We start from the raw sequence: 24,446 nt of genomic DNA on the forward strand, positions 1-24,446 counted from the left end.
TTCTTTCTCACTGTCTGACTATACTAATTGAGTATTTTTAAAGCCAAAACTAAATCCATTGCTGAAGGCAGTACGGCTGATTTGATTTTTGTTATGTGGAGGTTGGAGCTTTCCAGATATTCTCAGATGAGATCAGGTGGAACAATTCATACACAGAACAAGGTAACTGGTGCATGACACTATTAACTGCAAATTCTGTCTTCCAGGTTGTTGATGGTGAGCTGAGGCCATGGCATGCCAAGGGAAGGTGGACACATCCACGTTTATTGAAAATTGTCACCAGCAACAATGTGTTTGCCCACAGCCCGGGCCACGTGCTGTTTATATCTTGCCACGTGTGCTGACCAGTCATAAACAGAACTTTGTGCAATAGACAGCCATCACCACCCCCACCCAGACACCCCACCTGGAACTCTCGATGAAAGAAAGGTCACTGATAAAGCACCTGGAGAAGCTGGTGCCTCTCACACAACGGTAGGAACCGATACGGTGATGGCCAGGGCTGGAGTGATGGTTAATTTTAGCTAACTAGGGAAAGACAGCCGTGATTCAACCTGTCTTGAGTCACCATCTGCAAGGTCTGTCTTTTTTTGTGGCTGAGTTGACTGAGTGAATTTAAACGACAGCCTTGCAGAAAGATTGGCTCGAATTTTAACTCACATCTGTTCACCAGGGATGGTACATTCCGACTGCTCACTTGCCACTGTGGTATGCATGTTAAGTTTGAAAAGAACATGCTCCCCTAACTTTAAAGTACAAAGTTTATTGTCAGAGTACACACATCTCGGCACATGCAACCCTGAGATTCCTTTTTTCTGCAGGCATACTCAGCAAATCTATAAAACAGTAACTATAACATGATCAATGAGAGATCACCCCTAAGACAGTTCCCAGCACCCCAGCTCACAGGTTCCCGTGCAGATGCCAGATCTGCCAAAGAAGACAATGATCAGAGATCAGTGTTAATATTGCACCAAACAGCCGCAGGCCTGTGAGAAGAGGCAATTTGGTTTCTTTCCCATTGATACCTTCAATTCTGTGATGTTAGACCCAACAGAAGTCACCATATTTTTCCCACTCACCTCGTGTTCTTCCTTACTGATGTGTCCCTCCAGTCTCAGCATTTTGGTGAGTTCTTCCACCCGTTCTTCAATCGCCTGTTTCAGTCTTTCCCGGTAGAATTTTGACAGCTGAAATAGTTGTTCATCGTTCCACTGTGAGATGTGCTCAGAGATTGTCGTCATAGGACCTGTGAATATGAAGGGTGAATTTAAAAGATGAACCATGACTGTTCCCTCGACATGAGCATCACGGAGCCGGTCCAGTTGGCATTCGTTAACATTGGCCACTCCGCAGCCTGCTCACCAAATATCTCAGCTCACAGTGTAGTTCCGAATCCAAAGATTCAGCAAAGACCAGATATCCTACTTCTCCCTCCATCGACGCCACTGCGCCCCAGACTCAGAGCAGACACAACATTCCTCTTTCTCACATGCCAACTCTCCGATATCGTGGGCCCAGCCTCCCCGTCTCAGCCATTGTTTGATTCTTCCGAGCCCACCCTTATGGATACTGGGTTCCATCCTCTGGATACAGACGGGATCACATCTGAATATCCGATCAAATGTCATCAAAGTTACAATTAGACAGTCAACCACTGTCTTACTAGCAGCACCGACATCTGATAAATGATTAGATTATGAGGACACTCAGTCCTCGTTTATTGTCATTTAGAAATGAATGTATTAGAAAAATGGTACAATGTTCCAGTATGATATCACAGAAACACAGGACAAACCAAGACTAAAACTGACAAAACCACATAATTATAACATATGGTTACAACAGTGCAAAGCAATACTGTAATTTGATAAAGAGCAGACCATGGGCACGGTAAAAAAAAAGGTCTCAAGTCCCGATAGCCCCATCATCTCACGCAGACGGTAGAAGGGAGAAACTCTCCCTGCCATGAACTCCAAGCGCCACAAACTTGCCGATGCATTGGAAGCACCCGACCGCAGCCGACCCTGAGTCCATCTGAAAGCTTCGAGCCTCCGACCAGCCCTCTGACACCGAGCACCATCTCTGCCGAGTGCTTTGACCCCACCCCGGCTACCGAGCAACAAGCAAAGCCCAGGACTCGGGGCCTTCCCCTCTGGAGATTCTGGATCACACAGTAGCAATGGCAGCGAAGTAGGCATTCCAGAAGTTTCACAGATGTTCCTCTGTGCTCTCACATGTCTCCATCAAATCAGGATTGTGCACGGCACCCTACTTGACAGATAACAGACATCATTCACCGGAGTGGCCGCTGCGAGCTGCATCGCGCTGCCATCTTCTCCTCCCGCCAAAAACATTAGATTTAGTAATTACAATGCTCAGTTACTAATACCACCTCAGAATATCACTTCTATCAGAATAACTAAGTATCTGTTTAAAAAATCTAATTCTGTCCATAGACTGAGCAGAGGAGCAGGACATTCTATCTGAGTTGTTTCTCACACTAAACACCAACACTTACTCTCTCACCAGCTTCCATTTTTAGGTTTGGTTTCAAGTGCTGGTCTTTTTATTTCTCCCTGGAACAGACCATAATATACAGGAGTAGAACTATGTCATTTGGCCCATCGAGCCTTCTCTGCCTTTTCATCATGGCTCATCCATTTTTTCCTCACAGTTCCAAACTCCTGGCTTCTCCCTGCATCTTTTCCCGACACTGTATTCCATCGTGATTTCTTTGCCCATTCTGCAAATCTGTCTAAGTCCTTTTGTAGCTTCTCTACAATCTGAAAACTACCTACCCCTGCACCTACCTTCATACCGTAGGCAAACCCTGCAACCGAGCTATCCGTTCCATCATCAAAACCAACGACATGTAACGCAAAAAGAACCAGTCCCAACACAGACCCCCTGTGGAGCACCACTAGTCACCGGCAGCAGACCAGTAAAGCCCACATTTTGCCACCTGACAATCAGCCACTGCTTTGTACGTGCCAGAATATATTCAACTGCAATACCATGGGGTCATAGCTCGTTAAGCAGCCTCATATGTGGCACCTTGTCAAAGGCCTTCTGAAAATCCAAGTACACAACATCAACTGATCCTACTTTTTATCACTTCAGAGGATTCCAACAGTCATGATTTTCCCTTAAGGAAACCATGCTGACTATGGCTTATTTTATCATGTGCATCCAAGTACCCTGAGACCTCATAGTTAGCAATCGACTCCAACATCGTCCCAAGCTCTGACGTCAGACTAACTAGCTATTTCTTCCGGCTAATCTCATTGCTCTCATGCCCCAACTAACGTGTCTAACCTGCCATTCACAACCATTTCATTCTGCGTGGCTTACTGTTTTAATAAGACCATAAGATATAGGAGCATCTGCCCCATTTGCTCTGCTCTGGCATTTCATTATAGATGATCCATTTTTCCCTTCAGCCCCAATCTCCTGACTTCTCATACATTAGACAGACCAGTTAATGACAACTTCTCAAAAGTTCCCATTCCCCCTGTAGCTGTAGTTGTGCTCTCCACCTCCCCTCAGAACAGGTTATTTATCTTCTCTGTAAAAATGCATTTTTGCAAACCATATGCTCCTCAGTTGTCAGGAGCAAAAATTATACTTTTAAAACATTTGGAACACACCCTTGTCCTTCCTTGTTGATATCTCCAGATCATCTCTCATCTCTACGACATCATCCATGATGGAGATCAGCGTTCCAATTCCTGGTGCTCTGTAAGAGATGGAACATTAATACGATGATAAGGAAATTATTATGAGAAAAAATTGTCCTGATAACCCCTATGCACATGTCATCCACTCTTTGTCCATTCAAGCACTGTCCAATCCCCTGAAGCCCAGCCCTAGCAGGCTACACACTGTCCGTTCTCCTGGGCCCCATCCTTCCTGGATCACAAACTAGCTGATCACAGAGGGAAACATTCATTACACATATTTTCCGACAACACCCTGTACCCTCCCGTCCCAGAGCCCATACGCTGTTCTCTTCACATCATATAGAAGGAATCATAGACCCGGTTCCTGATCTCTATGGCCCCTATAGTATGCAAGCAATTCAAATACATTACATTTCATACTTGGGCTATTTTTAAAATGTAACCTATTTCAGTGATTCCCCACCCCCACCCCGTCATACATTGGAGTACAAATGTAAAAACACTGAGGCAGTGGTAAGTTAATTTGCATCATTCACCCACACCACCTTCAGAAAGCTTGTATGGAATCTTTCCTCCTCAACTTGTTTTCTTATCTCTTCCCGCCAGGTCTGCATGTGCAGTCACCTCCCTGCCTCCACCCAGGTACAGTACTAGTATTAATCTGCCTATGTCACCCCACAGTTCTTAACAACTCATCTATCCAGCCGATCTCAACCAGCTGCTTGAGTTTTCACTCTCCTTCCCTAAAGTTTATCTTGTAGCCTGCTGTGTTTAGTTTCTGTTCCCTCTTGTTTTGTGGGCCTTGTGGCTTGTTATTCTACAGTCTAGTGTTAAGGTTATCACTCACCGCTAATCGTCTCTGCTGCCCTTTGGGTAAAATTTCTTCTATATTTCATCACACTTGCCACAATATTGGATTCTTTTACTTCACAAAAAAAATCATCATTTTAAATGAGATCAGGTTTTTTATCTTCTCTGTAAAAATGCATTTTTGCAAGCTAGATGCTCCTCAGTTGTCAGGAGCAACAATTATATTTTTAAAACATTCGTAACACACCCTTGTCCTTCCTTGTTGATATCTTCCAGACCCTCTCTCGTCTCGGCGACATCATCCATGATGGAGATCATGTGGAGTTCTGGTCACCTAACTATAGGAAGGATATCAGTAAACATAGAACATAGAATAGTACAACACAGTACAGGCCCTTTGGCCCACAATGTTGTGCCGACCCTCAAACCCTGACTCCCATATAACCCGCCACCTTAAATTCCTCCATATACCTGTCTAGTAGACTCTTAAACTTCACTAGTGTATCTGCCTCCACCACTGACTCAGGCAGTGCATTCCACGCACCAACCACTCTCTGAGTAAAAAACCTTCCTCTAATATCCCCCTTGAACTTCCCACCCCTTACCTTAAAGCCATGTCCTCTTGTATTGAGCAGGGGTGCCCTGGGGAAAAGGCGCTTCTATCCACTCTATCTATTCCTCTTATTATCTTGTACACCTCTATCATGTCTCCTCTCATCCTCCTTCTCTCCAAAGAGTAAAGCCCTAGCTTTTTTAATCTCTGAAAGCCCTAGCTCCCTTAATCTCTGAATCTCAGTAAGATTGAAAGTGCAGAGGAGATTTTCTAGGATGTTGCTGGGCCTTCAGGAGTTGAGTTACAGGGAAAGACTGAACAGGTTAGGACTTTATTCCTTGGAGCGTAGAAGAATGAGGGGAGATTTGATAGAGGTTTACAAAATAATGAGGGGTATAGACAGAGTAAATGTGAGTAGGCTCTTTCCACTTAGATTAGGAGAGATAAATACGAGAGGACATGGCTTTAGGGTGAAAGGTGAAAAGGTTTAGGGGGAACTTCTTCACTCAGAGAGTGGTGGGAGTGTGGAACGAGCTGCTATCTGATGTGGTAAATGCGGGCTCACTCTTAAGTTTTAAGAACAAATTTGATAGATACATGGATGGGAGAGGTCTGGAAGGTGGGTGCGGGTCAATGGGACTAGCGCAGACAACCCCAATACGCGGACCGCGGGCCAGGTCCAGACCGCGAGAACCAAATGTCTGGACTGCGCCGACCCATGGGCACTTACATGAACGCACCTGTCATAACATGTAAATAAAGCGCGCGCTGCTTAATTTATTTTAACCTCATCCCACTCTGTACACTTGACCTATGCCCCCGCAGAGCGCGCGACCTACTGCGTGCTCTCTACAGTCCTCCACTAGACAGCAGCACGCACCAGCTACCCACCTGTCATCTAAGAAGTGAATCTGTCATCTAAAAGTGAAACTGTCATTAAGTGATTTGTTACCAGCAGTAAGACATGGGCCCTAAACCAAGAACAACATGGCCTGATCAAAAAAGCACAAAGTCGACGAGGAAAACCGTCAGTTCAAATCTGACTGGACTGATCAGTTTTGTTTTATTTTACCGGACCATATCAATGCTAAACCGACATGCTTAATATGCATGCAGTCCGTAGCTGTCTGCAAATCGGAAAATCCAAAGCAGCACTTCAACACTATGCACGCTGCCAGTTTCAATGCCAACTACCCTGCAAAATCAGATCAACGCAAATATGATAACATCATAAAGCACTCCGTTTCTACTATCTATAAAGAGATTCAAAAAACTTTATTGTCATTCTAACCATAAATCAGCTCTGCAGGGCAGAATGCGACAGCGTTTCTCAGGGGCAGTGCAATCATAACATAACAAAAGCAAGACTAAATAATAAACATTACAATAAATAGTAAAACACAACAGCCACATGTCAGTTAAAATCAAGTTATAATTGTCCAGTGCAAGTTAAAAGTGTCCAAAGCAGAGTCAGGTAGAGCAGCTATTTAGCAGTCTGACTGCCTGTGGGAGGAAGCTGTTTAGTAGCCTTGTGGTTTTAGTTTTGACGCTCCTGTAATGTTTGCCTGATGGCAGAAGAACAAACAGTTCATGGAGACAGTGTGAGGCGTCTTTAATGATGTACCGTGTTTTCTGGAAGCATCAAATCAGAAAGAGGTCTTAGACAGAAGGTAGGGAGACCCCAATAACCTTCACTGCTCCCCCTAACCACCCTCTGCAAGGCTTTTTTGTCGACAGCACTGCAGCTGGAGTACCAGGTTGTGATGCAAAAGGTCAACACACTCTCAACCACACCTCTGTAGAATGTAGTTAAGGTGTTAGTGGGGAGTGATGCTTGTTTAAGCTTCCTCAGAAGGTGCAATCTCTGCTGGGCCCCGTTTCACAATCCCAGTGGTGTTCCTGGACCAGGTGAGATTGTCCGAGATCTGCACCCCAAGGAACTTGATGTTTTCCACTCCCTCCACTGTGGAGCCGCTGATGCTGAGGGGTGTGTGCTCAGACTGAGACCGTCTGAAATCGACAATCATCTCCTTGGTTTTGGTGGCATTAAGCAGCAATTTGTTATCCCTGCACCAGCTCTCTAGGTGTTTGACCTCCTCCCTGTACATAGTTTCATCATTTTTGCTGATGAGCCCCACGACTGTGGTATCATCTGCAAATTTAATGATCAGGTTCTCCTTGAATCTGGCTGCACAGTCATGTGTTAGCAGTGTAAACAGCAATGGGCTAAGCACAGAGCCTTGTGGGGATCCAGAGCTCAGTGTGTTGGAGTCAGAGATGTTCCTGCCAACACGGACTGACTGTGGTCTCTCTGTCAAGAAATCCAGAATCCAGCGACACATGGCAGTGCTAAGGCCAAGCAGCGACAGTTTCTCCACTAGTCTCTGCGGGATGATGGTATTGAACGCTGAACTGAAATCAATGTACAGGATTCTGGCATAAGTGTCTTTGTTGTCCAAGTGAGAGAGAACTGTGTGCAGTGTGGTGGATATTGCGTCCTCTGTAGTGCGATTTGGACGATAAGCAAACTGTAGGGGATCCAGTAATAAATCAACATCTGTACAAGACAGCACAACAGCTGCATCATTGTATGTGTCATGGAATCTTGCCAAACTTAAGAAGCCATTCACTGATGATCCCAGATGAGTTCTCAATATGACAGCTGACAGTTGTGATAGCTACAGTCATTATTAAATGGCTGGTTTTGGACTTATTTTGTTTAAAGAGTGCATTTTTTGGTGTGACCCACAACACAGGCTTTGAGAATCCCAGGCCTACTACCACTACCATCATTACTACTACTACTACTAATAATAATGGTAATAGCACCAACAACAACATCTGCCCATAAAACAACTTACTGGCACAGTAAAAAAAAACCCTGGACGTTTTGGCCCTCGGCTTGGCATGCTTGACATAATTTGGCCCTTGTGGAAAACTAATTGGGGAACCCTGGACTAGCGGAATAAAGTTTTGGCAGACTAGAAGGGCTGAATGGCCTGTGTTCTGTGCTGTAGTGTTCTATGGCTCTATCTATGCCAGAGCCTGTGCATAGATAGTTCCACAGTGTTTCTGTTACCCGAGTGAAGAAATTTCTTCTCATTTTGTTGCTGTTCAGTGACTGATAAGGAACTAGACTGCCTAGTGAAGTATTCTGCAGACATGCTCCAATGCGGGACTCCAAAATGTAGAAACATTTTAATGAGGCCTCTTCCGGCTTCTAAACATTCAGCCCACTTAGTCTCTCACAATATGCCAATGAGACTTCCAGTAATTACATTCCAAATCCTTCATTACATCATTTCCCTATCTGCTGGGTATCGCCCTTTTGAGACAATAATATCAGAATTTACTCCACACTTGAAATGTGATCTAATCAAAAGCTCTGTATGATTGTATCCTGATTGCCTGTGACGTGTGCACTGGAACGCAGGTTCATTCTGACAGGATTGTCACCTGGCATTTTGCCATTTCAATAAGCATTCACCAGTTCTCTTGCTCATTCTTCTTCCTGTTAGTCAAGATTTTGCTTACTTGGATTATTTCCCAATGCCTGGTAGTATTGTAGCAACTCATGACGAAAAATTAACCAACCAACACGTTTTGGGAAGAGATGGTTTACCTGCTGTAAACCATTATGGTGAATGTGAAAAGATCACACTGATAGTGAAACAGTACCCTACCAACGCGTTTCGGGAAGAGAATAGAAACAAGTTTCAAACCCACGTGGCCACTTGGAGAACTTGAAGAAAACACAGCAAATGCCTCACCTTCACAGGTCTGTGCTGTTGTTTTACCATATTGTTAGTGGTCTTGTTCCCAAACATTTAAATTGGAACGACTTTAGATTTGCTACTCTCAGACATCAGGAAGAACCCTGCTCAGGAGGAGATCACTGAGTCTTCAATGATGTCAATACAATCCATGTTAATCCAAATCCCTTGATGACCACATCACTGTTCTCCCCAACGCCACCAGATTCTTCGGTATTTCAAGCCTTCCACTTTGGACTTATTTAATGACTCTAACTCTACAGCAGTATGTGGTAGAGAATTCCCAACACCCTTATTCAAGGCCAATCATTAATCTGCTCTACCTTCCCACTTCAGATATTCATCAATTTCAGCTGGTATTTTATAATATCGTGCCGTGTTTTGTCCATTACACCAGCAAGAATTCACTGCTCTTTTCATTTATGTCATGGGTAACTACTTGGATTGCAATCACAGCTTCCGAATGTCCTGCACCTAACTGGACCCATGAAGGCAACATGGCCTCCTGAAGCAGTGTATATCAACAAAGAAACACATGTCCTCCCTCTTGTTAATGAATTTAACAATCGGACCCAAATCCTACTGTCCCCTTCACCCTTGTATAATTTGTTTGGGCTCGGCCCTGAGGAACCGCAAGGTGGAGCCATTAGTGCCCAATAGTGGTTGGTGAATATCGTTTGGTTGGCCAGAAAGTCTCAGAATTGTCTTACATTGTCGATCCAATCCTGCTCTTCTGTCTGAACATTGCTAAATTATACACTACATTTCGCATTCCTTGGCTGTGGTTTGTCACCTCAATCCCTCAATAGCCAATAGACAATAGGTGCAGGAGTAGGCCATTCGGCCCTTCGAGCCAGCACCGCCATTCACTGTGATCATGGCTGATCATCCACGATCAGTACCCAGTTCCTGCCTTATCCCCATAAACTTTGATTCCACCATCTTTAAGAACTCTATCCAAATCTTTCTTGAAAGCATCCAGAGACTTGGCCTCCACAGCCTTCTGGGGCAGAGCATTCCATACATCCACCACTCTCTGGGTGGAAAAAGTTTTTCCTCAACTCTGTTGTAATTCTTAAACTGTGGCCTCTGGTTCTGGACTCACCCATCAACGGGAACATGCTTCCTGCCTGCAGCGTGTCCAATCCCTTAATAATCTTATATGTTTCAATAAGATCCCCTCTCAGCCTTCTAAATTCCAGAGTATACAAACCCAGTCACTCCAATCTTTCAACCTATGACTGTCCCGCCATCCCGGGAATTAACCTTGTGAACCTATGCTGCACTCCCTCAATAGCAAGAATGTCCTTCCTCAAATTTGGAGACCAAATCTGCACACAGTACTCCAGGTGTGCTCTCACCAGGGCCCTGTACAGCTGCAGAAGGACCTCTTTGCTCTATATATATATATATATACACTCAATTCCCCTTGTTATGAAGGCCAGCATGCCATTAGCTTTCTTCACTGCCTGCTGTACATGCATGCTTGCTTTCAGTGACTGATGTACAACAACACCTAGATCTCATTGTACTTCCCCTTTTCCTAACTTGATTCCATTTAGATAATAATCTGCCTTCCTGTTCTTACCAAAGTGGATAACCTCACATTTATCCACATTAAACTGCATCTGCCATGCATCTGCCCACTCACCCAGCCTGTCCAATTCACTCTGCATTCTCATAAGATCCTCCTCACATTTCACACTGCCACCCAGCTTTGTGTCATTGGCAAATTTGCTAATGTTACTTTTAATTCCCTCATCTAAATCATTAATATATATTGTAAACAGCTGCGGTCTCAGCTCTGAACCCTGCGGTACCCCACTGGTCACCGCCTGCCATTCCGAAAGGGACCCGTTAATCGCTACTCTTCGTTTTCAGTCAGCCAGCCAATTTTCAATCCACGTCAGTACTCTGCCCCGAATACCATGTGCCCTAATTTTGCCCACTAATCTCCTATGTGGGACTTTATCAAAGGCTTTCTGACAGTCCAGATACACTACATCCACTGGCTCTGCCTTGTCCATTTTCATAGTTACATCCTCAAAAAAATCCAGAAGATTAGTCAAGCACAATTTCCCCTTTGTAAATCCATGCTGACTTGGACCGATCCCGTTACTGCTATCCAGATGTGTTGTAATTTCATCTTTTGTAATTGACTCCAGCATCTTTTCCACCACCGACGTCAGGCTAACCTGTCTATAATTCCCTGTTTTCTCTCTTCCTCCATTCTTGAAAAGAGGGACAACATTAGCCACCCTCCAATCCACAGGAACTGATCCTGAATCTATAGAACATTGGAAAATAATTACCAATGCTTCCACGATTTCTAAAGCCACCTCCTTAAGTACCCTGGGATGCAGACCATCAGGTCCTGGGGACTTATCAGCCTTCAGACCCAACAGCCTATCCAACACCATTTCCTGCCTAATATAAATTTCCTTCAATTCATCCATTACCCTAGGTCCTTTGGCCACTATTACATCTGGGAGATTGTGGCATTCAGACCTGACCTGCAAAGGGTTGTTACCCTTTCAACTTTGTACCCTGGTGCTAGCTCTCTTACAGTTCATGATGCTTCCAGCATTTGCTGTTGTCCAGTGAATGGATGGGTCTGGGATTCTCCATGGGAGCTGTTCGGCTGTACCTCTGCTTAACAACCTACTAGGCTTACTGGACTAACTTGAATATTGAAAAGCCATGTATAAACAATTGTCAATACTTGGCAATTTTCCTCAAATCGTGCATTTCTCATAAAGGAATCAGCGGAGGATGAGTGCTCTGGGAATGGAAGAAATAAATGAAATAAACAGATAAAAACGAATTCACTGGTCTGTAGAAAAAGCAGATTTATTCCATCCTCATGTTTTAGGATCTATAATAGTGAAAAAGAGAGTGAATTGTGTTTGAAGTTTCAAACACAACTTGTGACTTGTGAGATTCTCACAGCTATGGAAAAATAGCACCATAGTATTTAATTTGGAGCTGCTTCATGTGCAAATATGCACAATGGTGCTTGTCATTTCCATCTACAGTCTTACATGCAAGGTTTCAAAAGTAAATTGTGGACATTCACTGAGAATATAGCATGTTGCTCATGCTAATGAATTGGCAATGTGATACAATAACTGAAATCAGCACACAGCACATAGTTTCACCAATGAATGAGCAAGGAAAGAAGAGCCCCAGACATGAGACTAATCTCTTGACACCATTTGTAAGAGCTTTTCAGCTGCTTACAAATCACAAATCAGTCATTTCAAGTGTGTGACGTTTCACTTTCTTGGGGATAGTTATCCTGCAAGTCCATTGTTACTGTGAACTGGTAGGAAAGTGGAGCTGAGGCTAAGACAGATAGATTGATACTTTTCGATCCCAAAGGAAATTGCAGTGTCACTGTAGCATTACAAATGCACAAATATATAAATACTAGAAAAGTAAGAAAGAACGAAAAATAAGTTAACTCAAACAACCTAACTGAAGGGGATATTCACTTCCCAAGTTATAGACTGACTCATTAGAGAACTTAATGGCCAAGGGGTAGAATGACTTCATAACAAGCTCCTTGGAGCAGTGCATGCCTTAGTCTATCTCTGAAAGTGCTCCTCTGTTTAGCCAAGGTGGCATGCAGGGGGTGAGAAACATTGTCCAAGATTGCCCGGATTTTCCATGGCATCCTTTTTTCTAACTCAGCCTCCAGTGTGTCCACTTTGACTCATATAACAGAGCCAGACTTTCTAATCAGTTCATTGAGCCTGTTGGCATCACCGGTTTGATGCCATTGCCTCAGCACATCACCGCATAGAAAATTGACTGGCAACAACAAACTGGTAGAACGTGTGAAGGACAGACCTGCATACTCCAAAGGACCTCCGTCTCCTTAGGAAGTAGAGGTGTCTCTGGCCCTCCTCGTACAAAGCCTCTGTGTTGGTGCTCCACTCAAGCCTGTCATCCAGGTGCACCCCAGGTAGTGGTAGATCCTCACCACATCCATACTCTCACCAGCAATAGTAACAGGAAGCACTGCTGGCTTAGTTTTCCTAAAGTCCACCACCATCTCCTTTGTCTTACTCATGTTAAGCTGCTGATGATTCAGCTTGAAACATTTGACAAGGTCCTCCACCAGGGCCCTGTACTCATCCTCCCATCCTCTCTTTATACACCCATTGCTGAGACATCACAGAATTTCTGCAGATGAAATGACTCAGTGTTGTATGTAAAGTCTGAGCTAGGTACAGGGTAAACAGGAAGGGGTTCAATGTAGTCCTCTGTGGGGCCACTGTGCTGTTCATAGCCATGTCTAACACAAAGCTCTTAAGCTGCACAAACTGTGGTCTGCCAGTCAGGTAGACCCACATTCTCCAATGGAGCATGGAATGGTCAAATGGCCACATCATTGTGCTTACGTGTATCATGCTCACAGTATGAGGATTATGATGGAACAGTAACTATGGGTCTTGCCATGGCTGCTCTTGACCACAGTGCAGGTAACAATAAATTACATTGTAATGTATCCTCCCTATATTGGCGATAATGAAATTAAAAGTAATTAAATAATATGCTGGCGGCTGTTCTTTCAGGAAGGGAACCTCCTCTCCAAATACCCATCAGAAAACCCCTGCATTGGAGATGATTTATACCATCCTCCTAGAAATGACTTAGTGATACACTTAATACAGGGGTATATAGAAAGGAGAAATGAGGCCGATCTTGCATGCAGTGCCACATCGCACAAACATATAAATGAAACAAATTTGCAGCTGCCGCCACTCTCCTGGGCCCCGGTCTCAGTGATGCCAGAAACTGAGATCAGTGCAGAAGGGTGAACCAACCTCCTGCCACTGGAAACACTGGCGAGTGCAGATGGTCTGGGCTGCCCTGTCCTTAAAAATCCATAGCTCTGGCTCGACGTTCAGAACTGCAAAGGAGGGGGGACAATTTCATAAATATCTCCAAAAGCAGTGGGTGTGGGAGTAATATAGTAATAAGCAATTTTGTTAATTATAATCATGGAAGAACACTGCTAATTCCTTTAAGAATGAATCTGTCACATATCCATTGTCTATTTGATAATTTAGTAATTTCCGACCGTTATTGTTCAATTACTGTTCAGTGCCTTGATAGTGTGAGCGGACAGTGATGGAGAGGAACATGATGGATGACTTCTCTCAGTATATTCCCTCATGTGTACCCTCCTGATTCTGATCCCAGCAAGTCAGTGTTATGGTTGCAGAGGTAAATTAACACACACCAAGTAAATTTCAGCTCCATTTGGAAAGCATTAACCTAGCTCACATCTACCTCCTGGGCTCAGTGATTGCTCGGAAACAACCTGTTCCATGCAACTTGGACTTTGGAGTAAATTTGTCCGTTTACTCACTTTTCTTATGTCAACGTCTGGTAACACTGACTATGCTTCTTTCGGCCCTTCTATCTGTGCTTCAGAGGAAGCATAGCAAGCTCAGGCCCGATATGATATTATGCTTGAGTCGGATTATACTTTCCGCACCACAACTCGTTTATTACCCACAGCAAGCTCCAGCTGATAGGGGCAAGGGTTACTGTAACATCACTGGCCTCCAGACACCAGTAGTATGCGCATTGTTTGCTAAGTATTCAATTCTTTTTCTCCTGTTATTTCCCACAGATACTGATCATACATGTTCAAACTCTACCTGGGCTGAAATTGGCAACAAGGATGTGACGAAGCAAATCTGCTCCTGATTATTGCGTTCAAGGACTGTTGTTCAGCAGGCCCATGAACTTGCTCTTCTGAGACAAGCTTCAAGGTAACAACTACAGTTCTATAACGAGCTAAATCTGTCCCTGAGCTAAAAAGAGTAATGCTCACATTTCAGTTTCTGCATCTCAGCGATATTTCTTTCCTCGAAGATGCATTTGATTCCGTTATTATTTTACCAATCTCTCAACTAGTTGAAGATGTTTAGTTTTTATATGAGCTCTGTAAGTAGTTGCTGCTCGAGACAAATGAATGTAAATCATCCCACAACACGCTCCCATTGACAAGGCACGCTGATTTTTTTTTCTGCTTCCTTCTTTCCAGACGTTCTCCTAGTGAAATAGTTTGGTCTACAATATTCAGTGTAAGTATCCTGTCTTTGAAAAGGAACCATGCGTTCGAACCTGGATGCAACATATTGATACAGCTAGAGAGAAGGGAAGTTAGCAGCTATATTTCATTCAGAGCTTGAGATTTGGTTTGCCACCCAAAACACTCAAAAACTTCTACAAATGTAATGTGGACAGCATTCTGACAGGCTGCATCACTGTCTGCTATTGGGGGAGGGGGGAGAAGGTGGGTCCACTGCACAGGACCAAAATCAGTTGCAGAAACTTGTAAAATTAGTCTGCTCTATCATAGGCACCCGCCTCCGCAGTATCCAATACATCTTCAATGGGCGGTACCCTAGGAAGGCAGCATCCATCATTAAGGAACCCCGTCACCCAGGATCTGTCCCTTTCACATTGTTGTCATCAGGAAGGAGGTACAGAAGTCTGAAGGCACACATTCAGTGATTCAGGAACAGCCTCTTCCCCTCTGCTATCCAATTTCTGAATGGCACTGAGCCATTTACACTACAAATTTCAACTGAACTATTTAATAGACAGACATATACTGACTGGAATTCAGTATTTTTTTTCCTCTATATTTTTTGGAATGTACTGTAATGGGCATCATATATAAGTGTTTGGGTAAACAAGGTCTAATTGGGGATACTCAACATGGCTTTGCCCGTGGCAGATTACATCCAACGAATTTTACGGATGCTTTTGAAGCTGTTACCAAGAAGTTTGATGAAGGGAAAGCTGAATGTTGTCTGCATGATCTATGACAAAATACCCCATGGGAGGTTGGTCCAAAAGGGATATGTTATTTGGCATTCAGGATGAAGCAGTCAACTGGATTCAATGTTGGCTTAGTGAGAGAAGCCAGTATATAGTGTCACTTTCTAGTCCAATGCATCGGTGCTGGGTCTGTTGTTGTTTATCGTCTATATGAATGACTGAATAATAACGGGGCAAACAGAATCAAAAGCTTGTGGATGACATCAAGATTAGGGGTAGAGTGGACAGTGCAGAAAGCGATCAAAGCTTGTAAGATGATCGAGATGATCTGGGAAAATGGGCTGAAAAATAACAAGTGGAGCTTAACATAGAAAATTTCAAGGTGCTGCACTTTGACAGGAAAGCCAGGCTAAAACATACACAGTGAATGTTAGGGGACTGACGTCACAAATATCACAAGTGACCTGACTTGGTCCAACCAAGCAGAGTCCACTGCCAAGAAGGCCCACCAGCGCCTTTACTTCCTGAGGAAACTAAAGAAATTTGGCCTGTCCCCTAAAACCCTCATGAATTTTTATAGATGCACTGTAGAAAGCATTCTTCTAGGGTGCATCACAGCCTGGTATGGAAGTTGCCCTGTCCAAGACCGGAAGAAGCTGCAGAAGATAGTGAACACAGCCCAGCACATCACACAAAGCAATCTTCCATCCTTGTACTCACTTTACACTGCACGCTGTCGGAGCAGTGCTGCCAGGATAAACAAGGACACGACCCACCCAGCCAACACACTTTTTGTCCCTCTTCCCTCCGGGAGAAGGCTCAGGAGCTTGAAGACTCATACAGCCAGATTTGGGAACAGCTTCTTTCCAACTGTGATAAGACTGCTGAACGGATCCTGACCCGGATCTGGGCCGTACCCTCCAAATATCCGGACCTGCCTCTCAGTTTTTTGCACTACCTTACTCTCCATTTTTCTATTTTCTATTTATGATTTATAATTTAAATTTTTAATATTTACTATCGATTTGTAATCCAGGGAGCGGGAATCGCAGAATCAAATATCGCTACGATGATTGTACGTTCTGGTATCAATTGTTTGGCGACAATAAGGTAGAAAGTATATTACTGGAGAAGGTTATCAAGATTTGTGCCAGAAGAATCAAATTGTTTGTGATGTACCCCAGGTAACTCTGGATGCAGTCAAGCCCCTTCAAGGTGCAACAAACCTGGTTACTGATCATATACAGACTCAACTACGAAGGAAACACATAAGACTGAGATTTGTGCCACATGGTCTACATGATTAATAACCATGACTGGCACAAATTTATTACAACTTGATCCCTATCAGGTACCAAACTGGGTATCAGGAGGGCAGACAGAAGAATGGCTTGAAGACAAGGTACCCTTATGTCACATTACATGTCTCTGGGTACAGATGGTGATTGTAAAGGCAGGTTTTATGTTGCTGCAAAGTTCCACATTCCTCAATGGGAATAATGTAACCTGCCCTTTGAAAGGGATTCACATTGTCGTCAAGTGTCAGGAAAACACTTGTAGATTCACTACTAATGAGAATTGTTTATCGTCTATTCTGCCCGTGAATAATCAAGTCTTTCTTGCTATATGCATTGGTGGAACAGTCATATTACATATCAACAGCAGGCACGAGTCTTCCAAGGACTGGAAAACAGTGTCCTCTGAAGTAAATTTTACCTCTATCTGTATATAATGTGATCATAGCACACCTGCTGGGTGTCCACGGATAGTCAATAGAATGAGTGGAGGATAATGATCCTAAGATTAACATCCTTGGATCAAGGTGAGGGCGATGTTGGCCAGACGGAACTACAAGAGAAAACCCTGCATCAGACTACTTTTTGATGATTACAACAAATATACACTCAATTCTAATCTAAAAGCTCCAAAAACCTGAGCCCCTGTTCCTCTCTCTGAAACTGGATTGTTAACTTCCACACCAGGAGACCACAGTGTGTGGATCAGAAATAGCTTCTCTTCCTTCCTGACAGTCAACACTGGTGCACCTCAAGGATACGCGCTTAGCCCACTGCTCCACTCTCACTCCACCCATGACTGTGTGGCTAGGCACAGCTCAAAGGACAACCTGAAGTTTGCTAATGACACAACTATTGCTGGTAGAATTCCAGATGGTGATAAGGTGGTGTACAGCTGTGAGATAGATCAGCTGGGTTCCGGTGAGGTCATCGTCCAGAATGGCAGCTTAAATCAGTAGCTCCTCCAGAAAAACGCATATTTTGCCCCATTAATCCATCAAATATAAGATCATTCAAAAATATCTGAATTGATGGGGGGGGGGTGTAAGAATGGGGAAAAAGAAAGGAGATTTCAAAAAAGCATCACCGTGGAGCCTATGGAAGAGAGACGTACAACGAGCGGCTCTCCTACACGGGTATGTGGCGGCAAAGCTGACGATGGGCCTTGTTCAGGCGAAGTGGTAAATATGATAAAGATTCTGGAAGAGATAAGGGAAGTCCAAAATGACATAAAACAACAACTAAATGATATAAAGTCAGAGCTCGCCAACGTCCATCAGAAAATAGCGGTGGCAGAGACACGAATTGACAAGGTGGAAGATCGCGTGCAAAACGTGGTACAGATACTAAGTAAGATGATAGAAATATTAAATCAACAGGAAAGTAAATTGCTTGACCAGGAGGGAAGATCGCAACGGAAAAATAGTAGGATTTATAATGTTCCCGAAGGAGCAGAGTGGTTGTCAATGATGGAGTTTGCAGAAAAGGTGCTGCTGGAAGCGCTGGAGATTCCCCCGACTATGGAGATTGAAATTAAGAGGGCGCATCGTGTGCTCATCCCGAGGCCTTCCAGAGACAGAGAAAGTAAGTCGCGGTCAACAGTACTTAGATTCCTTCGATTCAAGAGCAAGGTGGAGATTCTACGAAGGGCCTGGGGAAAGAAGAGTTTATTTTGGAAAGGGAATTTAATATATTTTGATCAAGATTAGTCCCCAGTGGTCCTACAGAAACAGAAGGAATATTCCAAAGTGAAACAAATATTAAAGCAAGAAAAGATTAAATTCCAAACCATGTACCCTGCTAAACTGAGGGTGTTTTATGAAGAAGGGATACAGCTATATCAGACGGTGGAAGAAGCGACTACAGACATGAACAACAGAGGGTTGCTCGTTAGCGTGGTCAGACCGAGGGAAAGCCTGGCTGAGCAGTTATCCCGATCTGCATGGGAAATAGTAAGAGTATCGAGAAAGCAGGGGACGGGAGGAGGACGAGGGAAGGATATTAGGAAGAGACTGTGAGTTCTCTGAGGGCAGCCCTCACCTCCTCCAGAAGAGCCATAAGGTTTGGCTAACTTTAAAAGTACTGATAAACTAAACGGAAGCAAAAATAGACGGTGATATACCTATCTCCAGAAATACGTATTATAATGTGGTTTTTATATTAATATTTTTTTTTATTCATTCATTCACTCCTTTTTCCCCACCTAAATGAGAATATATACGTGGGAGGAATACACAGGGAAATGGACATAAATTGTTTTACTTACTTTTATAGGTACTGCAGTGGGGGCCCTCAACTCACAGGTAGGAGGGTCTATCCCCCACGGCTAGAAGTTTCTTCTAGCACAACACTGGGTTGTGCTAGAGACCCCAGCCTTGGAATCACACCTTTGTTACCTTTTTTTATTATTCGCATTTCTTGGCTCTTATTTGTTCAGGGAGTAGATCGATTAAGTTATATTCTACAAATTTCAATGATATACTAACAGATAAATACACATGGCTAAGGACAAAGTAAAATTCATTTCTTTTAATGTCAATGCGCTGTTAAATTCAATCAAACGCAGTAAAATTCTATCAAAAATGAAAAAAAAGAGCAAGCCCAGGTAGTATATTCACAGGAAACTCGTTTAAGTGATAATGAGCATGGAAAAGTAAAAGAATGGGCTTCACTAATTTGTTTTTTCTGCTCATATAAATCAGGGCATAGAAGAGGAGTTGCTATTCTCATCTCAAGCAAGCTAAATCTTGAAAAAGCATTCAAAATGGGAGATAAGGAGTGCAGATATATTCTGGTAAGGGGGAATATAGATAGAAATCCAGTTACTTTATTAAACACATATGTGTCTCCAGGAAGTGATATTAGTTTCTTTCAGGAAATTATTAATATTATGGTAACAGAAACAGAAAGTCTCTTGATATGTGGGGGAGATTTAAATTTACAATTACAACCGAAGTTAGATTCTTCCAATAGAAAAACTTATGAAACAAAGTCCTAACATAAGAAAGTTAACACTTTTTTTGAAGATGTTGGTCTAATTGACATATGGAGGGACCTTTTCCCGAACAGAAGGTATTACACTCGTTAATCTGCCCCCCATTCAGTATATACAAGAATAGACTATTTCATAACATTTGGAAAAGATAAAGACAAAATAATCACCTGTGGAATTGGGACAATAGATGTAAGTGACCATGCACCCATATATATTTATCTGTTGATTTTGATCTACAACCAAAGAATACAATTTGGAAACTAAATTCAAGTCTACTCAATGATCCCTATTTTAAGGAACAAATTAAAAAAAGACATTGGTGTTTACTTAGAATTCAATGATAATGGAGAGGTTTCACCTCCCATTCTATGGGATACTCTGAAGGCTGTCTTAAGAGGGAAAATTATAGCAATATCTTCATATAAGAAAAAAATAAGGAATAAAACATTGGAGGAATTACAAAATAAGCTGAAGGAACTAGAAGAAAAACACAAATTGAGTTTGGCACAGGACACACTAGAGAAAATTTAAAAAGTTAGGAATGAAATTAATAGTCTGGCTACACAAGAAATTAGAAAAAAAATAATGTTTCTGAAACAAAGACACTATGAAAGTGAACCTAAATCTATGAAAATACTGGCATGGAAACTGAAAAAAAAGAGAACAGAAAATACAATTCATAGAATTAGGGATCCAAGAACAAAAGTGATAAAAAAAAATAAGGTAAGTGAAATTAAAGAAGCTTTTGAAATGTTTTACAAAACTCTATATTCCAAAGTTCCAGGGAGAAGCATAACCCAAATTGACAACTTCTTGAGTTCTTTAGAGTTACCCACTTTAAGCAAAGAACAAAATAGAATGATGACTACTGACATAACTGAAGCTGAACTAAAAACTGCAATTAGTAGGGTTAAACTAAGCAAGTCACCAGGATCAGATGGATATACGGCAGAGTGGTATAAAGAATTTAGAGATGTGTTAATTCCTGTTTTACTCCCCACACTGAACTGGGCTCTAAGAAAGGTGCAAATGCCACCCAGCAGGAAGGAGGAGGTAATCTCAGCTGTACCGAAAGAAGGCAAGGATAAAATGGAATGTGAGTCATTTAGACCAATATCTGTTCTTAATGTGGATTATAGAATATTTACCTCCATCACGGCCAAACGATTAGAATAGTTTCTACGCACACTGATACATAATGATCAGACGGGTTTCATACAACAACGCCAGTCACAAGACAATATACAAAGGACACTTCACAACATTATGGATCATATGAAAAATGAAATTTAAGCAATTGTGATAAGTGTGTATGCTGAAAAGACATTTGATTCAGTTAATTGGAATTTTCTTTACAGAGATTTACATAGATTTGGTCTACATGACACAATTATTAAAACTATACAGGCACGATATGACAATCCTACTGCTAGGATTAAAATCAATGGATATTTACCTAATAGTTTTACGTTAGAAAGGGGCACGAGACAGGGTTGTGCATGGTCACAGCTACTCTTTGCATTATATCTGGAACCATTAGCTCAACACATTAGACAAAATGAAGATATTAGGGGAATTACTATTAAAGGGACAGAGCGTAAATCGGCCTGTTACACGGATGACATTTTGATTTATCTACGTCAACCAACATACTCTTCACCTAAATTGATGCATTCCTATGAACAATATGGCCAATTATCAGGATACGAGAGCAACGTAGATAAAATCCAACTACTTTCATATAACTATAGCCCACCAAGAGAAATTGAAAGTAGATATCCTTAGGCATGGCAAACAGAGTCCATCAAATATTTGGGCATCGTTATGCCAAAAGATTTGGCAAAGTTATCAGAATGCAATTATCAGCCTATATATAAAAAAATTAAGGAAGATATAACAAGATGGAACCTAATTCCTTTCCTTGGTCTCAGTTCAAGGATTGAATCTATTAAAATGAATATACTGCCCAGACGACTATATCTCTTTCAGACCCTACCAATAGAGATTAACCAAAATCAATTCAATGAATGGAACAAGATGCTATCAAGATATATATGGCAAGGTAAAAGGCCTAGAGTTTGTCGCAGAACTTTGCAATTAGCCAAAGAAAAGGGGGGATGGGGCCTACCTTCTCTTGACGTTATTATTTTGCAGCACAGTTGAGAGCTGTGATATGCTGGTGCAACCCATCATATGACGCTCAATGGAAAAACATTGAGGATAGAATACTTTCCATCCCCATACAGGCAATTTTGGCTGATAACAACCTACAAAGTTACATAAATATTATTGATAACCCATGGGTGAAATGGACTCTTAAAACATGGAAAACTATTATAAAAGAATATAAACTAGAGAGAGAAACATGGCAATTCTTAAATGGTGTGCATATGACTCAGATTTTACGCGAAATAAACTGAATGCTAGATTTAAGGACTAGACAGCTAAAGAAATAACAGCTATTTGCAATATAATGAAAGAAGGAACACTGTTCAGTTTTGAAATGGTCAAACAGAAACACTTATTAGAAAAACAAGACTTTTATCGGTATTTACATATGCGACAGTATTTTAATAGGACGGTTAAAAATGTAACCAACGCAAGTACATGTCTGATAGAGCTATTTAGAAAAGCACACAATTCAGACAATGGTAGTAGAATCATTTCAAGCATGTCTAAGGGTTTGTCAAATCTTAAAACACATTCGACTTCATACATTAAAACAAAATGGGAGAAAGAAGGAGGGATAATAATATGAGGAAGAATGGACACTAAAATGGAGGTATCAATGGAAGTGTACCAATACTGGCTGGTTACTTGATTTTATTTACTGTTTATTTATTTTATTTGTTGTTTTAGAGCATTGAGTATGAGAGTCGCAAACTCATTTTCGCTGTATTGGTGCATGACAAGTTGTACTATGAAATGACAATAAAGATATTTCATTTCATTTCACAGAAACGGAGGGAGTTCGGGTGGAAAAAACTTGATAAGATATTTTATTACACCCTCTCAGAAATTCCATTATGATAGTAACCTCCCTGTTTGCTGGAGAAATTGTGGAAATCAAAATGCAAACCAATATCATATTTTCTGGGAATGTCCCATTATCAAATACTATTGGAGTGGGATGCATAATGCCCTACAAGACATCTTTAAATGTGAAATAACCTTAGAGAGTAAGGCCATATATTTTGGGTATATACCTCAAGAATGGTTGAAATGAGATAAATATTTAATGAATGTCCTGCTGGTGGCTGGTAAAAAGACCCTTACCAGGAAGTGGTTGTCACAGGAGATCCCAGCTTTAGATGTATGGATGGAAATTACAATGGGCATTTACAAAATAGAGAAGATAACAGCATCTGTTAATCATAAATTGGAACAATTTGATTCATACGGAGAAAAATGGTTTAACTACATAACACCTCATAGGCCTGATTTTATTCTCGCAAGTTAATGAATATGTTGTTAAAAAAAAGATCACTCCCTACTCTGTACATAATTTTCTTATTTTGATTGTTCTTTCTTTCCTCTCCTGTCTATAAGTGTATACCTCATAAATATTATGTGGAGATTTGTAACAAATATGATTATTTGATATATATATATATACAGTATCTGAAATAGATTTTATGGAAATGTTTCTTTGATGGTGAACTTCAATAAAAAAATAAATTACAAAAAAGAGAGAGATCAGCTGATTGAACGGTACCAAAACAACAACCTTGCACTCAAATCGGTAAGACCAAGGAATTGATTGTGGATTTCAGGAAGGGGAGGTAGAGGGAAGAGCAGTGGAAGGGTGAGCGAGCAGCTTCAAGTTTCAGTTTGTCAACATCTTTGAAGATCTACGCTGGGCCTAACATATGGATACAATTACAAATAGCATGACAGCCGCTATATTTCATCAGGAGTTTGATGCGATCCTGGACGTTACCAGACTCTAGAAAATGTTAACGGATGTAACACAAAACAACAAGTTTCACAACATATGCCAGTGCTATTCAGTGCTGATTCAGTGCTCGGGACCGTTTTATGGGAGGGTCTAAGACCAGAGGTCACAGCCTCAGAATGGAGGGACGTCCTTTCAGTGCGGAGATGAGGATGAATGTCGTTACCCAGAGACGATGAATCTGTGGAATGCTTTGCCTCAGGCAGCTGTGGAGGCCAAGGCTTAATGTGTATTTAAGGCAGAGTTTGATAGATTCTTGATTAGTCTGGGCATGAAGGGATACAGGGAGAAGGAAAATTAGATCAGCCACGATGTAATGGCAGAGCAGACTCAATGGGCCAAATAGCCTAATTCTGGTCCTCTGTCTTCTGGGGTAGATCTGCGGTGGCTTGTTTGCAGGATGTTCAGGGACGGTTAAGTCCTGTGGGGCCCTGGTCAACTTTTTAAATTACAATAAGTTTGGGAGGCGGGATCTGGCTCCTGTTATCCTCCCATTACAGTGGGCGGCGGTAACACTATAACGAGGAAGAATCAGGAATCACAGGCTGTACAAAACGTGAGCGTGTGTCAGATCT

General features: G+C 42.1%; 1 protein-coding gene and 1 long non-coding RNA gene across 10 annotated transcripts in view; one reads left to right on the top strand and one right to left on the bottom strand.

The window, feature by feature from the left end:
* Nucleotides 1-24,446, bottom strand: part of LOC140206866 (NACHT, LRR and PYD domains-containing protein 3-like) — a 53,946-nt gene that overhangs the window by 21,542 nt on the left and 7,958 nt on the right. For 5 of the 9 annotated variants that reach the window (XM_072275131.1, XM_072275126.1, XM_072275124.1 and 2 more), the window contains exons 2-4: nt 4,741-4,831; nt 3,651-3,739; nt 1,083-1,249 (exon numbers count right to left, since the gene is read on the bottom strand). In XM_072275131.1, the coding sequence (XP_072131232.1) occupies nt 1,083-1,249; nt 3,651-3,739; nt 4,741-4,811 (327 nt within the window). In that variant the 5' untranslated portion in view covers nt 4,812-4,831. Of the gene's footprint in view, nt 1-1,082; nt 1,250-3,650; nt 3,740-4,530; nt 4,707-4,740; nt 4,832-22,044; nt 22,173-24,446 lie in introns of those variants that run through there. The other 4 variants (XM_072275130.1, XM_072275128.1, XM_072275127.1 and 1 more) reach the window with 3 other exon arrangements.
* On the top strand, nt 213-23,450 carry LOC140206868 (uncharacterized). Its single transcript, XR_011888412.1, has 5 exons — nt 213-474; nt 14,467-14,608; nt 14,884-14,923; nt 19,624-19,715; nt 22,875-23,450. It is a non-coding gene; the product is annotated as an uncharacterized lncRNA (long non-coding RNA).

Source organism: Mobula birostris, chromosome 13 (assembly GCF_030028105.1).
Source record: "Mobula birostris isolate sMobBir1 chromosome 13, sMobBir1.hap1, whole genome shotgun sequence".
Taxonomy (NCBI): Eukaryota; Metazoa; Chordata; class Chondrichthyes; order Myliobatiformes; family Myliobatidae; genus Mobula; species Mobula birostris.